The 19,555-nt window shown below is 42.7% G+C and overlaps 1 protein-coding gene across 1 annotated transcript in view; it reads left to right on the forward strand.

The window, feature by feature from the left end:
• LOC117811075 (ankyrin-3-like) overlaps positions 1–19,555 on the forward strand; it is a 122,658-nt gene that overhangs the window by 89,751 nt on the left and 13,352 nt on the right. Inside the window, exons 28-37 of the mRNA XM_034681109.1 lie at positions 560–784; positions 971–1,125; positions 2,785–2,996; positions 3,261–3,456; positions 3,726–3,822; positions 5,687–5,915; positions 6,020–6,145; positions 7,517–7,639; positions 8,169–8,195; positions 10,166–10,247. Of these exons, the coding sequence (XP_034537000.1) occupies positions 560–784; positions 971–1,125; positions 2,785–2,996; positions 3,261–3,456; positions 3,726–3,822; positions 5,687–5,915; positions 6,020–6,145; positions 7,517–7,639; positions 8,169–8,195; positions 10,166–10,247 (1,472 nt within the window). The remainder of the gene's footprint in view (positions 1–559; positions 785–970; positions 1,126–2,784; positions 2,997–3,260; positions 3,457–3,725; positions 3,823–5,686; positions 5,916–6,019; positions 6,146–7,516; positions 7,640–8,168; positions 8,196–10,165; positions 10,248–19,555) is intronic.

Here is a 19,555-nt window from a genome sequence, read left to right on the forward strand (position 1 = left end):
TAGTCTCCTTTAGGGAAAAGAAGCGCTCATTAAAAGTGCATCATCTGAGTTTCTCCTCACTCTTAACTTGTGTCAATTATTATTATTTTAATGGGATGCAAACACATGCCTTTGATTTGAAGACTGGGACACATCACATGTTAATCACATTAACCCTATTTTGTGCAGGTGTTAAATATAACTTGATAAAAATGCTGCTTTAGAGGAACTGAAACTTTGGAAAAAGACCCGCCTTCTGCCTCAGTACTGGAAACTAAACTTTCTGCAGCTTAAAAGCACTTTTTGTAACCTGCAGGCCATGATGAATGTTTTATAAGGAGGCATGTGAAGGTGATATCTTCCAACTTTCAGAACTCAAAACATCATTTTCCGTTCTTTCTACCGTTCTCTCTCTTCCCCTTTCTCTGTTTTATTTTCTCTCTTTTCCTTACTGTGTTTGGGTGTACGGTGGTCACAGCATGGGAATCGTCCTCCTCACTTGTGTCCGTGTCATGGCTTCTGTCCATGTATCTCTCTGTCTATGTCATGAACCCTCTTTAATATTGTTCCTTTATTGCAGGTTCCTGGTCAGCTTCATGGTGGATGCCCGTGGCGGTTCTATGAGAGGCAGCCGTCACAATGGCATGCGCATCATCATCCCTCCCAGGAAGTGCACGGCGCCCACACGCATCACCTGTCGCCTGGCCAAGAGGCACAAGCTGGCCTACCCCCCACCTATGGTGGAGGGAGAAGGGCTGGTGAGCCGGCTGGTCGAGGTGGGACCAGCTGGGGCCCAGTTCCTCGGGTATGACGTTGGGAACTTTTTTCCTTTTTTCTTTAGTCTCTCGCTCTCTAGTAGCTGCATAGAAGACAAATCCAGTTAGATTTTTACTAACATCTTCTTAAGATGTCAGTGCAGTTAGTCGACCTCCTCAGATGTCCTGGAGATCATGGTTTAGTGATTCTTCCTTTGACTGTGTCACTCTTTCAGGCCTGTGATTGTGGAGATCCCCCATTTTGGTTCCATGCGGGGGAAAGAGAGGGAACTGATAGTGTTAAGAAGCGAGAATGGGGACACGTGGAAGGAGCACCAGTCTGATACCAGACCGGAAGACCTCACTGATCTGCTCGCTGGAATGGATGAAGGTACAGAAGAAATATTCTACTTGGACCTGCTTTTATCAAAGAAAGTCAGTTCAGATCATTTTTTTGCACTATGAGGGAATGGATAAAGGCTTCAAAAATCAAAATGCAGAGCTTTATGTCTAACAGTGACCTAAAACATTGGCTCTCAGGTTTTTTTTAGTTTCTAATGAAAGATTTCCTGTTTAGCATTAATGATAATGGTTAAAAATATAAAACTGTAGAAGTATAGTGCAGCGCTGCACCTTCAGTGTTTGGAGTGTGTGTGGGGCTCAAGGAAAAAGGGTAACGCAAAAAATATAAATGTTTGCTTTTCATCTTTTCAATACAGTCACAAATCACACAGCTGTGGCAACAAATCTCTTTAAAATTAACATTAACTGAGAGAAAAGAAAGGAGACCCACCCGCCATCCCGCCCAAAACCCACAGACTTGATTGTGTTCATTATTAAAGAGCGTATACTGCGATTACAACGGATTCCCGACTAAACAAAAGCTGCACATCAAAATCATGGATATCAAGACTATCAAAAAAGGCACAAACAGACAGGTCGCACAAAGAACTCAGCAGAAGCTTTTTTATACAACTTATCCCAGTAAGGGAACCCTTTGAATCTGGGCTGATCTCTTCCTTCATAAAGGGAGCACAATGCCTGGGAGGAGTTCAAAATGAGCGTTGAAATGTGATGCTATATTTTGGTTCTTAAATTTCTCTGCAATTGAAACTGTTATGGATGCTATGATTGAACCACAAATCATATTTATTTTCCTTATTAAAGCCTCTGTGAGTAGTTTCCAGCTGGTGGTGAAACAGATTAAATTTCTAATAATGCATCTTTATGATCTACTTAAGCAAATGAGACCATCAGCAACAAGACTGACAATTTCTATGTTGTAAATTTTAATGACTGGGTCTGCTTTGAGGGGGTAGGTGTCAGACCAGATGTTTGAGAGTATACTGAAGAAACTATCTTTTTTTTTTTTTTTTTACAATTTTAGCATGAAATATCAACGATGAGGAACACATTTAACTGCTAAAAGAAACCAGGATGAATTTGTTTCAAAAGATCAGCAAAGTGACATGTACATCTTTTCCCACAAGGGGATGCCAATAGTGACACAAACCAAAAGTTACCTACAGCAGCTTTAATTATGAGCTATTGAACCATCAACATACCTCAAGACCTCAACATACAAATACAAACCTTGAAATGACTGCATTTGTTGCAATATTTGAGATTTCACTTCCAATTAACTAATTCACTGAAAATAGGTGTATTACATATACAATGTCGTTGTTAAACTTAACTTCCCACCTTTTTATTGAACATGTTAAATTTTAGTTATCTATGAATTGTGAATAACTGTTTTTAAATGTAGCTTTTTTGGCTTAGGGAGGACTACAACAGATCCAAATAACCCCAGCAGTTACCCTTAAGTACCCTTAAGGGTACAAGTGCCCCCATTTGAGAAACACTGATCTAAAAAAATCTGAAATCAGTCCAACTCCTTGTGTTTTTTGTTTTCGACTTGTGTATTCATCTGTGTAGTGTCATTTTGTGCAGTGAGACTGCAATTTAGACGCAATTCTAAAATCAACATTTGTGTAAAGTGACTTGTACAAAGAAGCCACATGACTGAAAGTAATACCGTCTATCACAGAGATGGACAGTCCTGCCGAGCTAGAGAAGAAGCGTATTTGCCGCATCGTCACCAGAGACTTCCCTCAGTATTTTGCTGTGGTGTCACGGATAAAGCAGGAGTCAAACCACGTGGGGCCTGATGGGGGCCTCCTGTCCAGCAGCACTGTGTCCATGGTCCAGGCCTCGTTCCCTCAGGGGGCGCTCACCAAGAGGATCCGTGTTGGTCTGCAGGTACAGCAGGACTCCTTAGATCAGCTCAAATTAAATCTAATCCTGACTCAGCTTTTTTTTGTTGCAAATACTGTACACTGACCTGTTATTAATTTATACCTGGCCTACTTTTGGTTGAATGATTAAATCTGCTTCCCATGCCTGGACCCTTCAGTTTTTTAGAAAGCTCAGGAAAATTTTATATGACATTCCTGATTCTTCAATCAACAAGCAAACATTGACTCTATTTCCAATCTGTCTCTGCCTTCCTGTGTTTGTGTTTAGGCCCAGCCTGTGCCCGATGACCTAGCGAGGTTGGTCCTTGGGAACAGAGCCACCTTCAGCCCTATTGTCACTGTCGAGCCCAGGAGGCGGAAGTTTCACAAGCCGATCACCATGACGATCCCTGTCCCACCAAGATCAGCGGAGGGTCATAGAGGAGATTCTGCACCCTGCCTGCGTCTTCTCTGCAGCATTACAGGCAAGTAGAGATACAAACAGCATGAGAAGTAGCCCTTTGTTGCAATATACAATATGTAAGTATACCGCACTGTAAAATGCATCTATTGGACTAGCTCATATGCTGCATTGAATAGCCTTGAGCACACCTGGTGTTATGTGATATCAAAGTCCACTGCTTGATGGAAGAAAAGAAGGAAATGAGAAGATAAAAGGAGGAGGATTATGAAAGTTGAAACAGTGGTGAGGCTGGAAAGCAGTGAGCTCATGTTTTGGCTCTGTTTCATGCAGGAGGGACGTCCCCTGCCCAGTGGGAGGACATCACAGGGACCACACCGCTGTCCTTTGTAACCGACTGCGTATCCTTCACCACAAATGTTTCGGCCAGGTGAGACACAAAACTATTCTGTACACACACAAAGGGCACAGATAAAGAAGATAAACACGAAGGAAAATGAGTTTTATTTTATTTTATTTATATTTATATTATTTTCTAATTTTTATTTTATATGCAACAGTGCAAAGACATCAAAGTGCTCGATAATAAAAAGAATCTAAAAGAAAAGAAAAGTTAGTTTTGAAAGCAATAATCAAATAAAGTCATCAGGTATAGACTACCTTACACAAAAAAGATCAGAGACAGAAAGAAAAAAAAGGGTTGGACTATAAATGACGATCACAAAACAAGCAAGACAAAACAAAGTAAAACAGAGTAAAACAGAAGAATAGAAGAAAAATTAGTTTTAAATTTCATACACTGAATTAACCCTCACAAAACTGCTTAAAATGCATGTCTTCATATATGTATGATGTTCTGGTAATTGTTTTAGCCACTAACTCACTTCTGAGGCCTAGGGCGTAACAGTTACTTATGTAATACAATAATACTAAAATAATCCAATCATTGTATTATTATATATTTTTTATTATGTATTTTCCTATATAATGCCAGATTTTTAGATGTAATTATTTGGTGCTCTTATATTTATTATCTTATTTAATAGTAATAATAATAATAATAATAATAATAATAATAATAATAATAATAATAATTAGTAAAATATGATTTAACTTATCATATTCAGTGGGGCTGTTGGTTCAGAACAAAACATTTGAAGATTACTCTTGACCCTTAGGAAAATGTAATTGGCATTTTCTTGCAGACTGAACAATTATCCCCTCATTAAAAAATGAGTAGAATATTTTATCATGAATTTAAACATTATTAGCATGTAGTAATAGATAAACACGGAAGTTGCTGTAAACTATAGATATAATTTATAATGTGTACATAAATGTGCTAAAAATTGCAAATATTTTATGGTTACATTTTAAAGGGCCATTATTTTCCTCACATTCATGGACCAAAAGATTGATTATAAAATAAATGTGAAACACAAAACTGTGAATAAAGTACTTCTAGTAGAAGAGATAGAAAAATGTATACATATATATTCATATATTCAAGTGACCTTTCAAGACCCCATTAGGCCTCAAATGGTGACAGTGAAATAACACAAAGAGAAAGAACTTGGCTGTAAATCGCAAAATCTTTCACTAGAGGACATTTCAAATGACTTGAATAACTTGAATTAAGAGAACTCTACTCTGACAGCCGTGTGTTGAATATCTCCTGTCTTCTTGATCCCTTTTCTTTCACTTAACTCACAAGGGGAAAATCTATTCTTGTTTGATCTACATGATATTCGTCGGCTTTACTTTTTTTTAACGAATGCATTAACAGACTCGAAAGCACCTTTCTAACACTGACACACTCTTTACTTTGCAAACAGACACTTCTCTAAGATTGTTCCTCTTTCTTTTACACTTAAAAAGTAGCTCAAAGTCATCCGTTATTATTGCTTTTCTAAAACTCAGGGTTATAAACTGACCTTTGCTTGGAGACCTCCAAGTTAGAGTACCCAAAGTGTTTTGTTCTAATTAGATTGAAATCATGTGATGAGAGTGCAGCCTGATACTAACAGGGCATCCTTTTGTGCTCTGAAATCACATTACCACACAGCTGTCATGTGTCTGTGTTCCCCCCTGCAGGGGAATGGCCCACCTTGCTAGAATTATAACTTCTAATCGTCACTTGTCCTATATAATGTGTTGTACAAAGCTGCTTCAAACGTCCAGAGTAGATTTAGCATGGAGTTAATAATCCTATCAGACAAATTACTCTGCGGTCTTCCAGGTTTCTCATTTCCCCTTTTTTCAAGTTCTCTTTTCCTCTGATCTCTCCTCCGCAGGTTCTGGCTCGCAGACTGTCACCAGATTCCTGAGACGGTGAGTTTAGCGTCTCAGTTATACCGGGAGCTGATCTGCGTACCATATCTGGCCAAGTTTGTGGTTTTCGCAAAGATGAACGACCCCATTGAGGCACGGCTGCGCTGCTTCTGCATGACGGACGATAAGGTGGACAAAACCCTCGAGCAGCAGGAGAACTTTGAGGAAGTGGCCCGCAGCAAAGACATCGAGGTGGGCTCCTGTGTTCATGTCTGATTAGAGAATCTGACATAAGATCACAAATTCATGAACTCTTAATAATGTATTGATTTATTTTTTTTTATGAATTGATGTAGGTTTTGGAGGGCAAGCCTATCCACGTGGACTGCTATGGCAATCTGTCTCCTCTCACCAAAAGTGGGCAGCAGTTGGTTTTTAACTTCTACTCCTTCAAGGAAAACAGACTTCCGTTCAACGTGAAGGTAAAAGTAGATCCATCTAAAAACTCTTCCACCCTTATGGCATTAACTTCCTATATTATTTACTCTTTTCTGTTTTGTAAAGGTTGCTTGCAGATTGAATTGAATCTGGACAGTGACTTGTCACAAGGCGGAGGGGTCTTGGAATCTAATTAGCATAACTAACTTCACTGTATTCACTGTACATTATCCTGCTTATTACCAGGCTACCAACTAAAGACGTAACCAAACTGACACAAAATATTGTTGCTACACTTTTGCTAATGTTGATACCACTTATGTTTTAAGTTGCTCTATAGCAATCTGCAGTTTAAGGTGCATTTAGACCAAGAGTTCTGGGGTCTTTTACCCCCTGGAACTACTTTCCCCGGAACTAAAAGGTTCCTGTGCCCCCATTGTTGTCTGCGTTTCGACCGCAGGCTGAAGTCCTGGGTGGATTGTGCAAATCAAGCCAGTGACATATGGAGGAAAAAATATATCTATTAAATAATATTTTGAAATCTTAAGAAAAAACTAAACTTGTATGCATTCCCAGGAACTCCCTGTGTTTCAACAACTGTGTAAACTCCATAAACACTGTAACGTTCAGCCGAAAGTCCCAGAACCTTTGATAAGTACTACCCCCCAACCCCAAGCAGGGGCTTTTCAGGGGGAGATCAACTACCCCTGAACTAAATTTAGACCCTGGTTCCTCCAGTTGAAAACGCACGTAGTTCTGGGGTAAAGTCCCTAGTTCCAGGGTAAAGTTCCTGCGGTCGGAAAACGCCTTTAGAGATGCACTCACCGGCTCTGCTGCGGTTGCCTGGATTGCAGGACAGGATGTTGCCCCGCTTTTCCCTCTCACAGATGGTTAGGGCCCAGTAGCTCCTCAGGCTGCTCTCACATCTTGTCCCAGTAACAGTAACAGTCATTATTTCCCGACTCTTACGACCAGCTTGAGAATGAAACTAAATGTTCAGCCACATTGTCAACAGGTAGATCTGAAATGTATTGGCCTTCTTTCCACGGATTGATTTGATATGTCGTGCGTGATCCGGTTGTTCCTGGCGTTGCTTTTGTTGTTGAGAATTAATCCCATTGTTATGGGGGTTTGACCAATCAGGATCAAGTATTTTAATCACCCTGGTAATAAATTATAAAAAGCTGAGTGATAAGTCAGAAATAATTATCCTCTCCTAATTAGCTGAGATTTTAAGCGGTAGCATTTTTCAGGATCTAATGTGTTGAGGTTTTGGAAGAAAAGCACAGACTTTTCTACTCCAGCAGTAAAGCTAAAAGCCTTTTGTGCTCCACATTTTTCACCTTGCAGGTTCGTACTTGAAATTATTCATTATGGTACGCTCCTGACGCAGTTTTTTTTTCTGTCTTCTGCAGATCAGAGATATGGGCCAGGAGCCATGTGGCCGCCTCTCCTTCCTGAAAGAGCCAAAATCCAGCAAAGGCCTTCCACAGACTGCCATATGCAATTTGAATATCACACTGCCAACCCACAAGAAGGTAGGAGCACCATGGTTGAACAGTTCATCCTTATTAGGCCATATCATATCACCATACATGTAAATGAGATTGACATACAGAAAGCAGTGTTGTCCTGACATCCAGAGGAACAATTGAAGTTCATTTGGTCAGAAGTGACTGCCTGCTGCTTGTGTCTTTTATTAGTGGTAAAGCCTGTGCCAGTCGTAAGACCCCACAACGTACACATGCAGCCACACATGCACATCGTGCTTTCTCTATTGCCTGGCTCACTGTGGGTACAACAGTTATGCAAAAAAAAAGAAAAAGAAATGTTTGTTTGTTGTGGTGTTGATTGATCACAAGAAACTGAAATTATTTTGCTTTTGCTTTTGTTATTTTGCTGTTTATTTGGATTAATCCCATAGATTTTTTCTGATGCCTTTTGTTGTTTTTGCTGCTCCATTTTCATCCCCTGAATTTTCTTTCCACCTCCCCGCTCACTATAACGTCCCTGCTCTCCATTGTGTCATCTCTCTCCTCTCCTGCAATGCATCTTGGAATACCACAGGATATGGAGTCTGATCCTGATGATGAGGTAAAACAGATTCTTCATCATCACATGGAACTGCTTCTTCTTTGTCGTCCTTTTTTTGTTGGCTTTCCCCGCAGATGCTGTCGTTAAAACATGCTTGTCACAGATATTTGGTCTCTGTACAGTACCTTTGTGTGAAAGATGCTTCTGACTGCGCCATTTTTTTACGCTGCTGCGTTGTTGCTGAAGTGACCCCATATAGAAGCGCATGAGTGGAAATGGCGGATGTTTTAATCAGCAAGACTTTATTTATTGTTGTCTTCATCCCAAGTCCAGTGGAGCCAACTGCTGCTCCACCGTCAGCTTGTTTTTCATTTCTATCCTCCTTTCCATACATGTTCAACAGGAAGTCACCATGTCTCCATCCTACTAATAACCAATAGGAACTTTCACACAGGACTACCGAATCTTTTGTCAGCCAATGATTAAACCCTGACGTCTATCGTTTGTCTACTAAGTCCATGTTTTGTTGGGAATGGGATTTCCCTCTTTCACCCTTGTCCATGGCCTGTGTCTAACAGAGAGTACTAACTGTATCCGCTGCATGACTAAACATTTAATGAAGAGTTGAGTGAAAGGGAGAAAGGGCTGTTAGCGTAGCCAATATATGTGTGTAATAGTCCTTCTTTGTAGACATATCAACCTAATCTCCAGTGAGAATGTTCATATTGGACAGTCTAGCTCTTAGAAAAGTAAAAGTGGATTAAATTCAGTGGCAGTATTTTTAATATAGTATAGATGTTTATACTTTCTGGGGCTATTTTGCCTTTGTTGACAGGACAGATGAAGGTAAACAGGAAGTATGAGGAAAAATAGAGTCAGGATGACATGCATGAAAAGGCCAAGTGCGTGCTGCCAAATGGGGACTTTGCATTTGAACATTGGGTGTCCCATTTTGCAGCATTTTTAAACATTAGAGAGAACATTTTGAGAAACAATATAAGATAAAAGATAACTGCATACTGATCTATAGTATGACAATGTTATAGAAAAGGTAAAGCAATCAAATTATGGTTCATACAGGTCTTAGTTTGAAAAAAGATTCTGCAGTTACGCTGTTGGAATTTCTGCCGTTTTACCTCCTTTATTTCTCGACACTGAACAGACCAACACTGGCATATTGCTGACCAGTCTGTGATTTTCACCCTCAAAATGGGGGACCAAAATGGGTGCATCAGGAAAACAACAGCATCAGTGTCTCACAAACACACACAGTCAGCTCCCCCATTTACACCAGTGTCAGTTTAGCTCTGCTTCAACCTCCTCTGCTGGTTTAACAGCGGAACCACATCACCTTCCTTTTCTGTCCTCTTGGCTTTTACATAACAGCAAAGTGGAATAAGTGCGCCACAGTCCAGCCTTGAATAGGGTGTGTGAAAGGGGCTTACAGATAGCCGAGGACTGACGCAAATCGCACATCTATTACACCAGCCATCAGACCTTATCTTTAACCTTTTCACATACAAGGCAGACTTTTAACTTGACTGGAACCGCATCTTAACAGCTGAATTGTCCAATATGAACTTTCTTCCCTAAAAGAGACCAGGCTTTCATGCTGTTATCAAGTGAAATTGACCCAATTATCACTTGTATTGCATTAAAAGGTGGCACACCATGTCACAAGCTGTGATTAGGAAAGGAAAGTGAAGCTGAGGGGAAGAGACAAAGCACATGTTGTCAGTAGTTATTTGATTGCACTTACACTGAGAAATCAAGAGAGAGGAGAGATGCAGGGGAAACAGCCCATTGCAGGGGAAACAGCCCATTACTCTCCAGAGCAGACTCTAAAGCACACCTGCAGTGCCTCCTTGTGCCAGTACTAACCAGCATGAACTGAATCACTTCAAACTAGACAGCATCTGTGCACCCGAGTACTTCTTAAACTAGTTAACTTTTCAAATGGTGAAATGATTTTAACTTCACCATATTTTTTTTATGTTAAAGCATCTTTTGTTCTTTTTTGTTTGTTTCAGACTGAAAAGCCAGAACGACGTCATACCTTTGCCTCCTTAGCTTTGCGTAAGCGCTACAGCTATTTGACCGACCCTGCAGCGAGTGAGTGTCCCATTCTTATACACATCAAAATTTTCATTGAGTTCAGATGTAATGTTATTTGAAGCAGTTTTAGTGTCTAAATGTCCCTTTATACAGTGTACATATTTTTCATATACCCAAAGTACGGGAAGACATCTACCTTTCAACATGTTTATCGATCATTTATTCACCTGTCTCATACTCTTTTATCATCTGTCACTCATAAACATTTGCATGGTTTACTGTGTGTTACGCTTTGCTTACCCACCCCATGTTTACAAAAAGTCTCTCTGTTTCGACTGTTACATTATTTGACATTTCTGGAAACACTGGGAATCAATGTCTGTCTGTTCATTTATGATTTCACATAAAATGTTTTGATTCATGTCAAATAAAAATATTCTTTTTGAATTGTTCTCATTCACTTTAGTGGCCATTTCACTCTTATTGGCTTTATGATTGTGTGCGTCTGTGTAAACTAATGTGGTACCAGGTTGCACTTTACATTAATTGATGTCACCTGCAGAAACACAATGTTTGCCAGACTTCCTACAACTTTGCATTTTTCATTTACAAAAAGCTGCATATACTTCTATGCAACCATTTGTTGCAAATACTGTTTAGAGGCAGTTTTTGCACAGCACTCTCTGTGTTATTGAGACAGAGTAAGTGCAACATAAATGTTGAATTTACTGTTAATTTCTTGTAAAGTGCAACCTCATATTTTTATTTTAAGTCATGACCAAAAAATACAAGTTTCTTTTTATTAATGTTTTACACTTGTGGGGTCATCTCTGGCATTGAAAATGAAAACATGAAACAATAAGCACATGTCAGTGAAACATGTACAGTAAAAGGCACTGTTGCAACAGGGCAAATAGAGCACATCAAAAGTCAATGGAATTTCTTTTTTGGTTTGGTTTATCATGTCATTTTTTTGTCAACACTATCATATGTCAAAGCATTTTTTTCTTATACATGCTCTGTTCTTTTTCTTGTGTATTTCGGTCATAAGTCACTGATTCTAGACCCTCATTTGTCACATGAGTTTTTGAATTTTAGCCTTTCTTAATTTCATATAAAGATTTGATCTTGCTGCTTTGATAATTCTGTTTCTGACTGACTCAAATTTCTCTTTCTGGTTTTTATGTTTCCTTTCACATTATTTTTCGTTATCTTTTATGTTCACTTCCTTATTGCTTTTCGTTGAAATTATTGTTGAAGAAACTACTGATCGAAGCTCGTCGAGAACACAGCCTTCTGGCTACCCTCACAAACCTGTCTTTTCAACGAGATCTTATCAGGCGTGGACGCCTGTTCCTGTCGCCGTCCCTGGTCAAGCCAAGTCTGGGTTTGGCTCCCTCTCCAGTTCGTCATCCAACACGCCCTCTGCCTCTCCACTAAAGTCTGTCTGGTCCATCAACTCGGCCTCTCCTATCAAGACCAACATCCCTGGATCACCCGCCTCTTCTGTCAAGTCAGTTAGTGACTTGGCATCTCCCATTCGAACTTACAGAACCATCTCTTCTCCCATAAAAACTGTAGTCCAACAAGCACAGTACCCAGGGCAGGGCACCCCCAGTCCCCTGGCCTCACCATGCAAAAGTGTCCCAGATCCTATGTCTATGAAAGGTCTGGCATCATTGTCTGCCAGGACCTCCCCCATTACTGTCTCTGGAGGAGGAAGCACATTCCTCGAAAGAGCATCCATAGGCATGACCCCGCCATCCTCTCCCAAATCTTCTCTGAGTATGTTCAGTTCACCATATAAAACTGTTATAGGGGGATCCAGTGGTACTGCATCCTCCTCTTCACCCATAAAAACAGTCCCTGGTCTCTCTTCTGTACGTTCCTTTGCCAGTGAAGTCACTGGTCCTGCAAGAAACCTGTTCTCCTCTCTTACGTCACCACTCAAATCCAACACCCCTCCAAGTGCTGCTGCTCTGATCAATGGAACTGTGTCGCCTACACAGTACCGCTCCTCTTCCCCAACATCTCTACTCACAAGCAGTCTGCAAGAGAGGATACAAGCGACCACCAATGCCGCAACTACAAGTGTCAATGCAGCTTTTGATGAGGTTGAGAAGACGTTTAACTCTTGTTCTGCAGGCTACGGCACCTTAAAGTCCATGTCCTCTTCTGCATCTTCCTCATATCAGTCTATTAGATCATCAGCCTCTAATTCCCTCTACCCCTCACTTAGATCCCCTCCGAATGCCACCACTGCTGTGACATCCAGTACAATGACTGTTCCAGTGTACTCAGTTATTAACGTGCTGCCAGAGCCCCAGTTCAAAAAGCTACCTGAAGTGTCCAAGTCAGCTGCTGCCCTTCTGTCGCCACGGAAGACCATGCCTCCTGAGGTGAATGTTCAGTATCAGTCTCATTTTGCCAAAACTCTTTCCCCCGTCAGAACTCCTCTGTCCTCTGCAGCCCTGAAAGCAAACACCATATCACCACTGTCATCCAGCCAAGAGATTCTCAAGGATGTGGCTGAAATGAAAGAGGATTTGATACGAATGTCCGCCATTCTGCAGACGGACCCAAACTCTACGGCCAACAAAGGATTTCAGTCAGATTCTCCTAAAGAGGCTAAAGTAGAGGACGAGGAGCCATATAGGATAGTTGAGAAAGTAAAGCAAGATCTGGTGAAAGTGAGTGAAATCCTTACTAAAGATGCTGTGAAGGACGGTAGAGTTTCCCTCACAAGAGGTTCTTTGGATGACATCCACTTCTCAAAAGTACAAGTTGAACAGCCACCTAGCAACTGGAGCTATCCGCCAAGATATGAGACTGTGGTTCCTCAAGCCAAATCAAAAACAATACCAGATAGAGATTTCAATCTGTCCAAAGTGGTTGACTACCTTGTCAATGATGTTGGTAGCAGCTCTTTCGCAAAAATGCATGACTCAAAGCCTAAAGCAGATGAGGGCAAACGAGAAGGAGAGGGCAAGGAGAAGCAGAAACGTGTCCTAAAGCCCACTATAGCAGTTCAGGAGCATAAACTCAAAATGCCACCAACAAACATGCGCTCTTCACCTTCAGACAAAGAGATCAGTAAAGTAGCAGATGCGCTTTTTGGAGCAGATACTGTGCTAGAGTCTCCTGATGATATATCACATGAACAGGATAAAAGTCCCCTCTCAGACAGTGGCTTTGAGACCAGGAGTGAGAGGACGCCCTCTGCACCTCAGAGTGCAGAAGGCATGGGCCCCAAGGCCCTTTTTCAGGATATCCCAGTTCCCCCAGTGATCACTGAGACAAGGACTGAGGTTGTTCATGTTATCAGGAGTTATGAGCCAGAGGATAACAAACAGCCTGCAATGGAAGATGCACAAGCACTCAGATATATTGATTCAGATTCAAAAGGCCATCTGAGTCCATCAACTCCAGAACAGAATAAGTGCTATACAGTGAAAGTCAGCCCTGATGATGATCCAGTGGGGAAAGGAATGAGAGTAAAGGAGGAGACACACATCACTACCACCACAAGGATGGTGTACCACAAACCATCTGCCAAGGAAGCTGCCTCAGAGAGGTGTGAGGAGACTATGTCTGTGCATGACATAATGAAAGCTTTCCAGTCAGGGAAGGACCCTTCTAGAGAACTTGCTGGACTGTTTGAACACAAGACTGGCAATGAGGAGACATCACAAAGAGTCCTCGAAGACATCAACTCCAAACCTAAAGTTGAAAGAATAATTGAGGTTCACATTGAAAAGGGCAATAAAGCAGAACCAACAGAGGTCATCATCAGAGAGACTAAAAACCATGCAGAGAAGGAAATGTATTACTATCCAGGGAACAGACAGGAAGAGGAGGAGCCTGAGGAATCACTTCCTGTGTACCTTGACTCTCCCAGAGTGAACACGCCAATGTCCCAAGAGGAAGACAGTCGCCCCAGTTCAGCCCAGCTCATGGCAGACGACTCCTACAAAACACTAAAGCTACTAAGCCAGCAGTCTGTGGAGTACAATGAGGATGAATCATCAGAGCTTAGGGGAGAATCTTATAACTATGCAGAGAAAATGCTACTCTCAGAGAAATTTGACCAGTCTCATTCTGACACAGAGGAATATCTGAGAGACAGATCTCGCTTTCATTCACCAGACAGAAGCAGTCACAGTGAGGGCAGATCAGCTGGGCCTAGGACAGAGTATGTTTTTAGATCATCAAGAAATGTGTTTGACAAATCTGGAAGAATGGCCAATGTTGATGATAACTTTGACAAATTGACGCTCTTGCAGTACTCTTCTGAGCCTGGTAGCCCAAAGCAGTCTGTTTGGATGCGTGTGTCAGAGGACACTCAGAGTAAGGACAGGGGTCAGCTTGTGTATGAAGACAGGGTGGACAGGACTGTTAAGGAGGCAGAGGAAAAGCTCAGTGAGGTTTCTCAGTTCTTTCGTGATAAAACAGAACAGCTTAATGATGAGCTCTCATCTCCAGAGAAGAAATCTCGCAGACCAGACTTCAGGGAATCACGATCAGGGCCCAGCTCTACACACAGCAGTCCAGAGAGGTCAGCTTATAGAAATGGGGGCAGCGGGGAGGAGTGGAGTCGAGAGAGGCTCAGAGACAGGTTCAGCTCCAGTGATAGAAAATGTGCAAGCTTACCCAGCAGCCCAGAGAGGAGAGTACTGCTTCAATACACTGATTCAGAACGAAGACAGCAAGATGATAAATCAAAAGGCAGCACAGGTGAAAGCCCAAAGCCTTTTCAAATGTCTTCCTCTAAAGTCAGCGCTGTGAGGCTAAAGTTTGAGCAAGAGGCTCAAAGGCAAGACAGAGGTCTTCAGGGGGGCAGTTCAAGTCCTCCAATCAGGAAGCTTCAGGAAAGTAAGCTACCTGTATATCAGGTGTTTGCTGGTCCAAACATTCCAAAAACACCAGACAGTCCAGGAATCCAGAGGAGATGTGCAGATAGCCAATCCAATAAGTTCTCACCGAAGCATGAGAGCGGTAGGAAAGATCAGGAAGACAAAAAGTTATTCAAAGCATGGGAGAGCCAAGAGTACGGGAACTATAAACCCCCATCCCCCATATTAACACATGCTTTGATCAGTGATTCTCTAAAAGATGGCAATAACAGTGACCCCCAAAGACAAGAAACCACCAAAAAGATAATCTACACGGAGTTTGTTGTCCGAGAAAGTCCAAATAGCAATGATAGTCTAAAAAAAAAACTCGGAATCGCAAATTCCTGTAAGAAAGCCTTCTAATTTCCCCGAAAATCACAACCCTGCCACTTTAAAGTTAGATGCCTCCGTTGAACCATATGAGAGGTCAGGGTCACATATACCTACTTTAGCTAGAAGCCGCGTACACAGTAGCTCTGAATCCAACAAGTCTACTCGTGGATCATCAGTAGGGAGATCCTCGGACTCATCAGATGGTAGTGTGTCAAACGTAGTGTGTAATGGTGTTGATAGTGACCAGTTAGAGTACTTGGAAGAAGTAACACCTGTTGTTGTCACAGAGGGTTTTAAAGATATAAAACCTCTACCTGTGTATGTTAGCATCCAAGTAGGAAAGCAGTATGAGAAAGAAACGGCTTCGGGGCAGCTGGGCACCTACAAAAAGATAGTAAGCCACGAGAGTAGGACAGTGCACGAGACTAGGGGTGCTTTTTACACTGTCAAGCAAAAGCAGTCTCCATCTCCCCAAGGAAGTCCAGAAGATGACACTCTGGAACAAGTTACTTTCATGGACAGCTCTGGGAAAAGTCCTGTTACCCCTGAGACCCCCAGCTCAGAGGAAGTAAGTCTGACCTCGAGAACCCCAGACTCTGTGATAGGCTTCATGCCTGGCATGCCAAGCCCTATCCCAGAGGAGTCCGAGGAGGAGGATGGGAAGACCTTCATCTACAAGGAGCCTGTGAAAGAAAAACCCAAGCCAGCTTCCTCAGGGAATCACAGTAAAAAACAGGATGCACAGAGACCAAAGTCAAAGGAAAAAAGAGTGGCCTACATAGAGTTTCCACCTCCACCTCCTTTAGAGACAGAGCAGTCCGACCCTGAAAAAAGGGGCTCATGTGCTTCCTCTGAGGCGGAGACGGAAATGATGGAAGTGAACCTCCAAGAGGAGCATGACAGGCATCTCCTAGCTGAGCCAATCATCAGGGTCCAGCCTCCATCCCCTATTCCCCCTGGAGCTGATAACAGCGACTCTAGTGACGACGAGTCTGTTTTCCATCCCATCCCCATCAAGAAGTACACCTTCAAAATCAAAGAGGAGGGAGACAAACGGCCCAAACAAAAAAAAACAGAGAAGAGTGCAACTAACAAAGATCCTGAGCTCAATGGTGTTGTAAAGGTAGAGGATGCTGACTTTGAACAAAATGGCAATGACCAGTCAATCACTGACTGCTCCATAGCAACCACTGCTGAGTTCTCCCATGACACAGATGCAACTGAAATAGACTCTTTAGATGGGTATGACCTTCAAGATGAGGATGACGGACTGAGCGAGGACCCTAAGACATCTAGTCTATCCATTGATGGAAAAACAACTGACCGCTCATTCAGCCAGACAAAACTCGAAGTGATAGAGGAAGAGAAATGTGAAGAGGGGGGGGATAAGAATAAATCAAGCACATCCTCTGGCGGTGGAGATGAGAAAGATTATACTCTTGAAGGTAGACATCCAGACAGGCTGGCCTTTGGAGAAAACTACTTTGGCTACCAACTGGAAGAGGAGCTGAATTCAACTTTTAAAACTGTTGCCACCAAAGGCCTGGACTTTGACCCCTGGTCCACCAAAGGGGCTGATAATGATGGAGTTTTTGACTCCAAGGCAAAGGACGAGGACCCCAAGCCCTTTGGTTTATCGGTGGAGGACAAATCACAGGCTACAACACCTGACACAACTCCCGCTCGAACACCGACTGATGAGAGCACACCGACTAGTGAGCCTAATCCCTTCCCTTTCCATGAAGGGAAGATGTTTGAGATGACCCGCAGTGGTGCTATTGACATGAGCAAGCGGGACTTTGTTGAAGAGAGGCTTCAGTTTTTCCAGATTGGTGAGCATTCCTCTGACCCAAAAACAGGGGAAAAGGGGAGAGGGGGCAAGAACCTGGGGGTAATTTCCTCTCAGTCAAAAACAGGGGCCACAGTAGATGGGATGGTGACAGTTATAGACACAACCATAGACAGCAGCACTACACCAACAACACCAGCAGCAACAGCAGCAAAATGCAGCCCTGCACAGCCTGGCAGTGACACTGGCCATACTGGTACCGATGCCCCCACCTGTGAAGCCATAGCTGAGACCGCCTCCTCATGCACAATCACAGCCTCTAAGGTTGATCCCAAATTACGCACTCCAATTAAGATGGGCATAGCTGCCTCGATTACTGTGAAAAAAGACTCGGGGGATCTCACCGATTGTAAAGCGGAGATGTCAGAGGGTCAGATGGTGCCAGAATATATAAGTATAGAGGGTCAGTGTACCGAGAGCCAGTCCAGCAGACACTCTGAGCCCAAGGTAGAAAGAAGAGATTACCCTTCTGAAAACTGCAACAACAACAATAACCTCGAGTCCTCCAGTGTTCAGGCCAACTACATTCAGTGTGGTAGTGTGGTGTTTAATTTGCAGTCCTCCTCTGAGCCCACTCTTCAGAAGGCCAGTAGGATAGAAACATTGTGCTGTAGGGATTTAGAAGAGAGGGTGGAGATTCACAGAAGCAATCAAGATCAAGAACAGAAGAGTGAACCAGTTAAAGAAAGTGAAGCAAAGCAGCCCAAGTCCAGGCTTCCAGTTAAAGCATCAGGGTGGTCATTCCACACACAGGGAACAGCCATAGGCAAACAGAAACCCAAACTAGCAGTGAAGGTAGAAGTCAGGAAAAGAGGAGAGCCAGCCATAGCAAAAGTAGAACCCAGGTCTCGAATACCAATCAAGGATGTTAAAAAGTGCAGTCCTGCTGCCACTGCTAGCTCACTCGTTTCAGTTCGGGTTACCTCACAGCCAACAAGGGCATTGGACAGAGACAGAGCAGCCATACAGTTGCCCTCTAGGCTTCCACTGAAGGACAGGCATCAGGTCAGTGCAAGCAGACGAGAGAGGCAGGAGAACCCTAGTGAGGTTTGTAAGCGCACCATTGAGTACTTTAAAGACATTAGCGGGGAGACGCTAAAGTTGGTGGACCGCCTGTCAGACGAGGAGAAAAAGGCGCAGACAGAGCAGTCGGAGGAAGACAGCACCTCCCGGAGCACCTCTCTGTCGGACGCCTCCCAGCCTTCCCAGCCCTCCCAGCCCTCCCCGCCCTCCCGCGCATACAGGTCTGGTAGAGGTTCGAGGGCGGAGGCCGGGGCCGCGTCCGTAAGGGCATAGGTGGCGACGACGGACAGGGCCTCCGGCAGTGAGAGGAGCAGGAGGAGTAGGCGGACTGGTGGGAAGGAGGGCAGTCAGGGACTCACAGGGTCTCGAACGCCTCCCATCGCGGAGATCAAGCCTAGTTTGTAAAACTTTCACACTATGTTTAAAATACATCTATATATTTCTATCTTTCACTTTTAGTTGCATGACATCGTTGTGATCGTTTAATGGATTGACTGGAATGCCTGTGGCGTGTTTACATATTCTCTTCAGAACAGTAGCTGTCATTTAAATTTATTTTCTGTCATTGATGTACTGTGTACTGTATTGTCCTTGTTGCAAGATTCTCTTTCCTCAGTTCCCCTCCTCCAACCCTTTTTAACCTGTGTATTGTAGAGAGAGCATGCCAGTAGTAGTGACTGGTTCACTGGCACAACCAGTCCCTTTTTTGACAACTCCCTGGTCTGTCTGTCTGTCTGTCTGTGCAGGGTGGCTACAAAGTTATTGTAGTTTCTTCCTACAGATTTTTCCATGTATCAATTGTCATTGAAACTAACTAGTGTTGGAAAAGAACACACAAAAGCGTCTCGCATGTTTACATTTTAGAATCTAACATAGACTTTCCACCCTAGCTGTGTAGAACTAAGAGTCTGTTGTTGAGAGTCATGTTATGCTTTGTTTTGTGTGGTTCTCATGACAGTTACTGCCTGCCTAGAGGATACATACCACAAACAGTCACAGAGCACCACTTATTCTATGAACATATTTAAGTTACTCATTATGTCTCAAATGTGTGAAATACCCTTTTCTTGCCATCATGGGAAAATAATTCTTAACCCTCATACTAAAGCTACACAACAGTAATATGCAAGCAATTCTAATATACACATATTCAACGTAACTCAGAATAAAGTTCTTAATCTGGTAAATATGTGGCCAGAAAAGGAAATTATGTACATATTTATTTATCTCTTACATTAGTGTATGTGGGGAAGAGAAAGTGAACGTTA

The sequence above is a fragment of the Notolabrus celidotus genome, chromosome 4, assembly GCF_009762535.1.
Source record: "Notolabrus celidotus isolate fNotCel1 chromosome 4, fNotCel1.pri, whole genome shotgun sequence".
NCBI classification, from domain to species: Eukaryota; Metazoa; Chordata; class Actinopteri; order Labriformes; family Labridae; genus Notolabrus; species Notolabrus celidotus.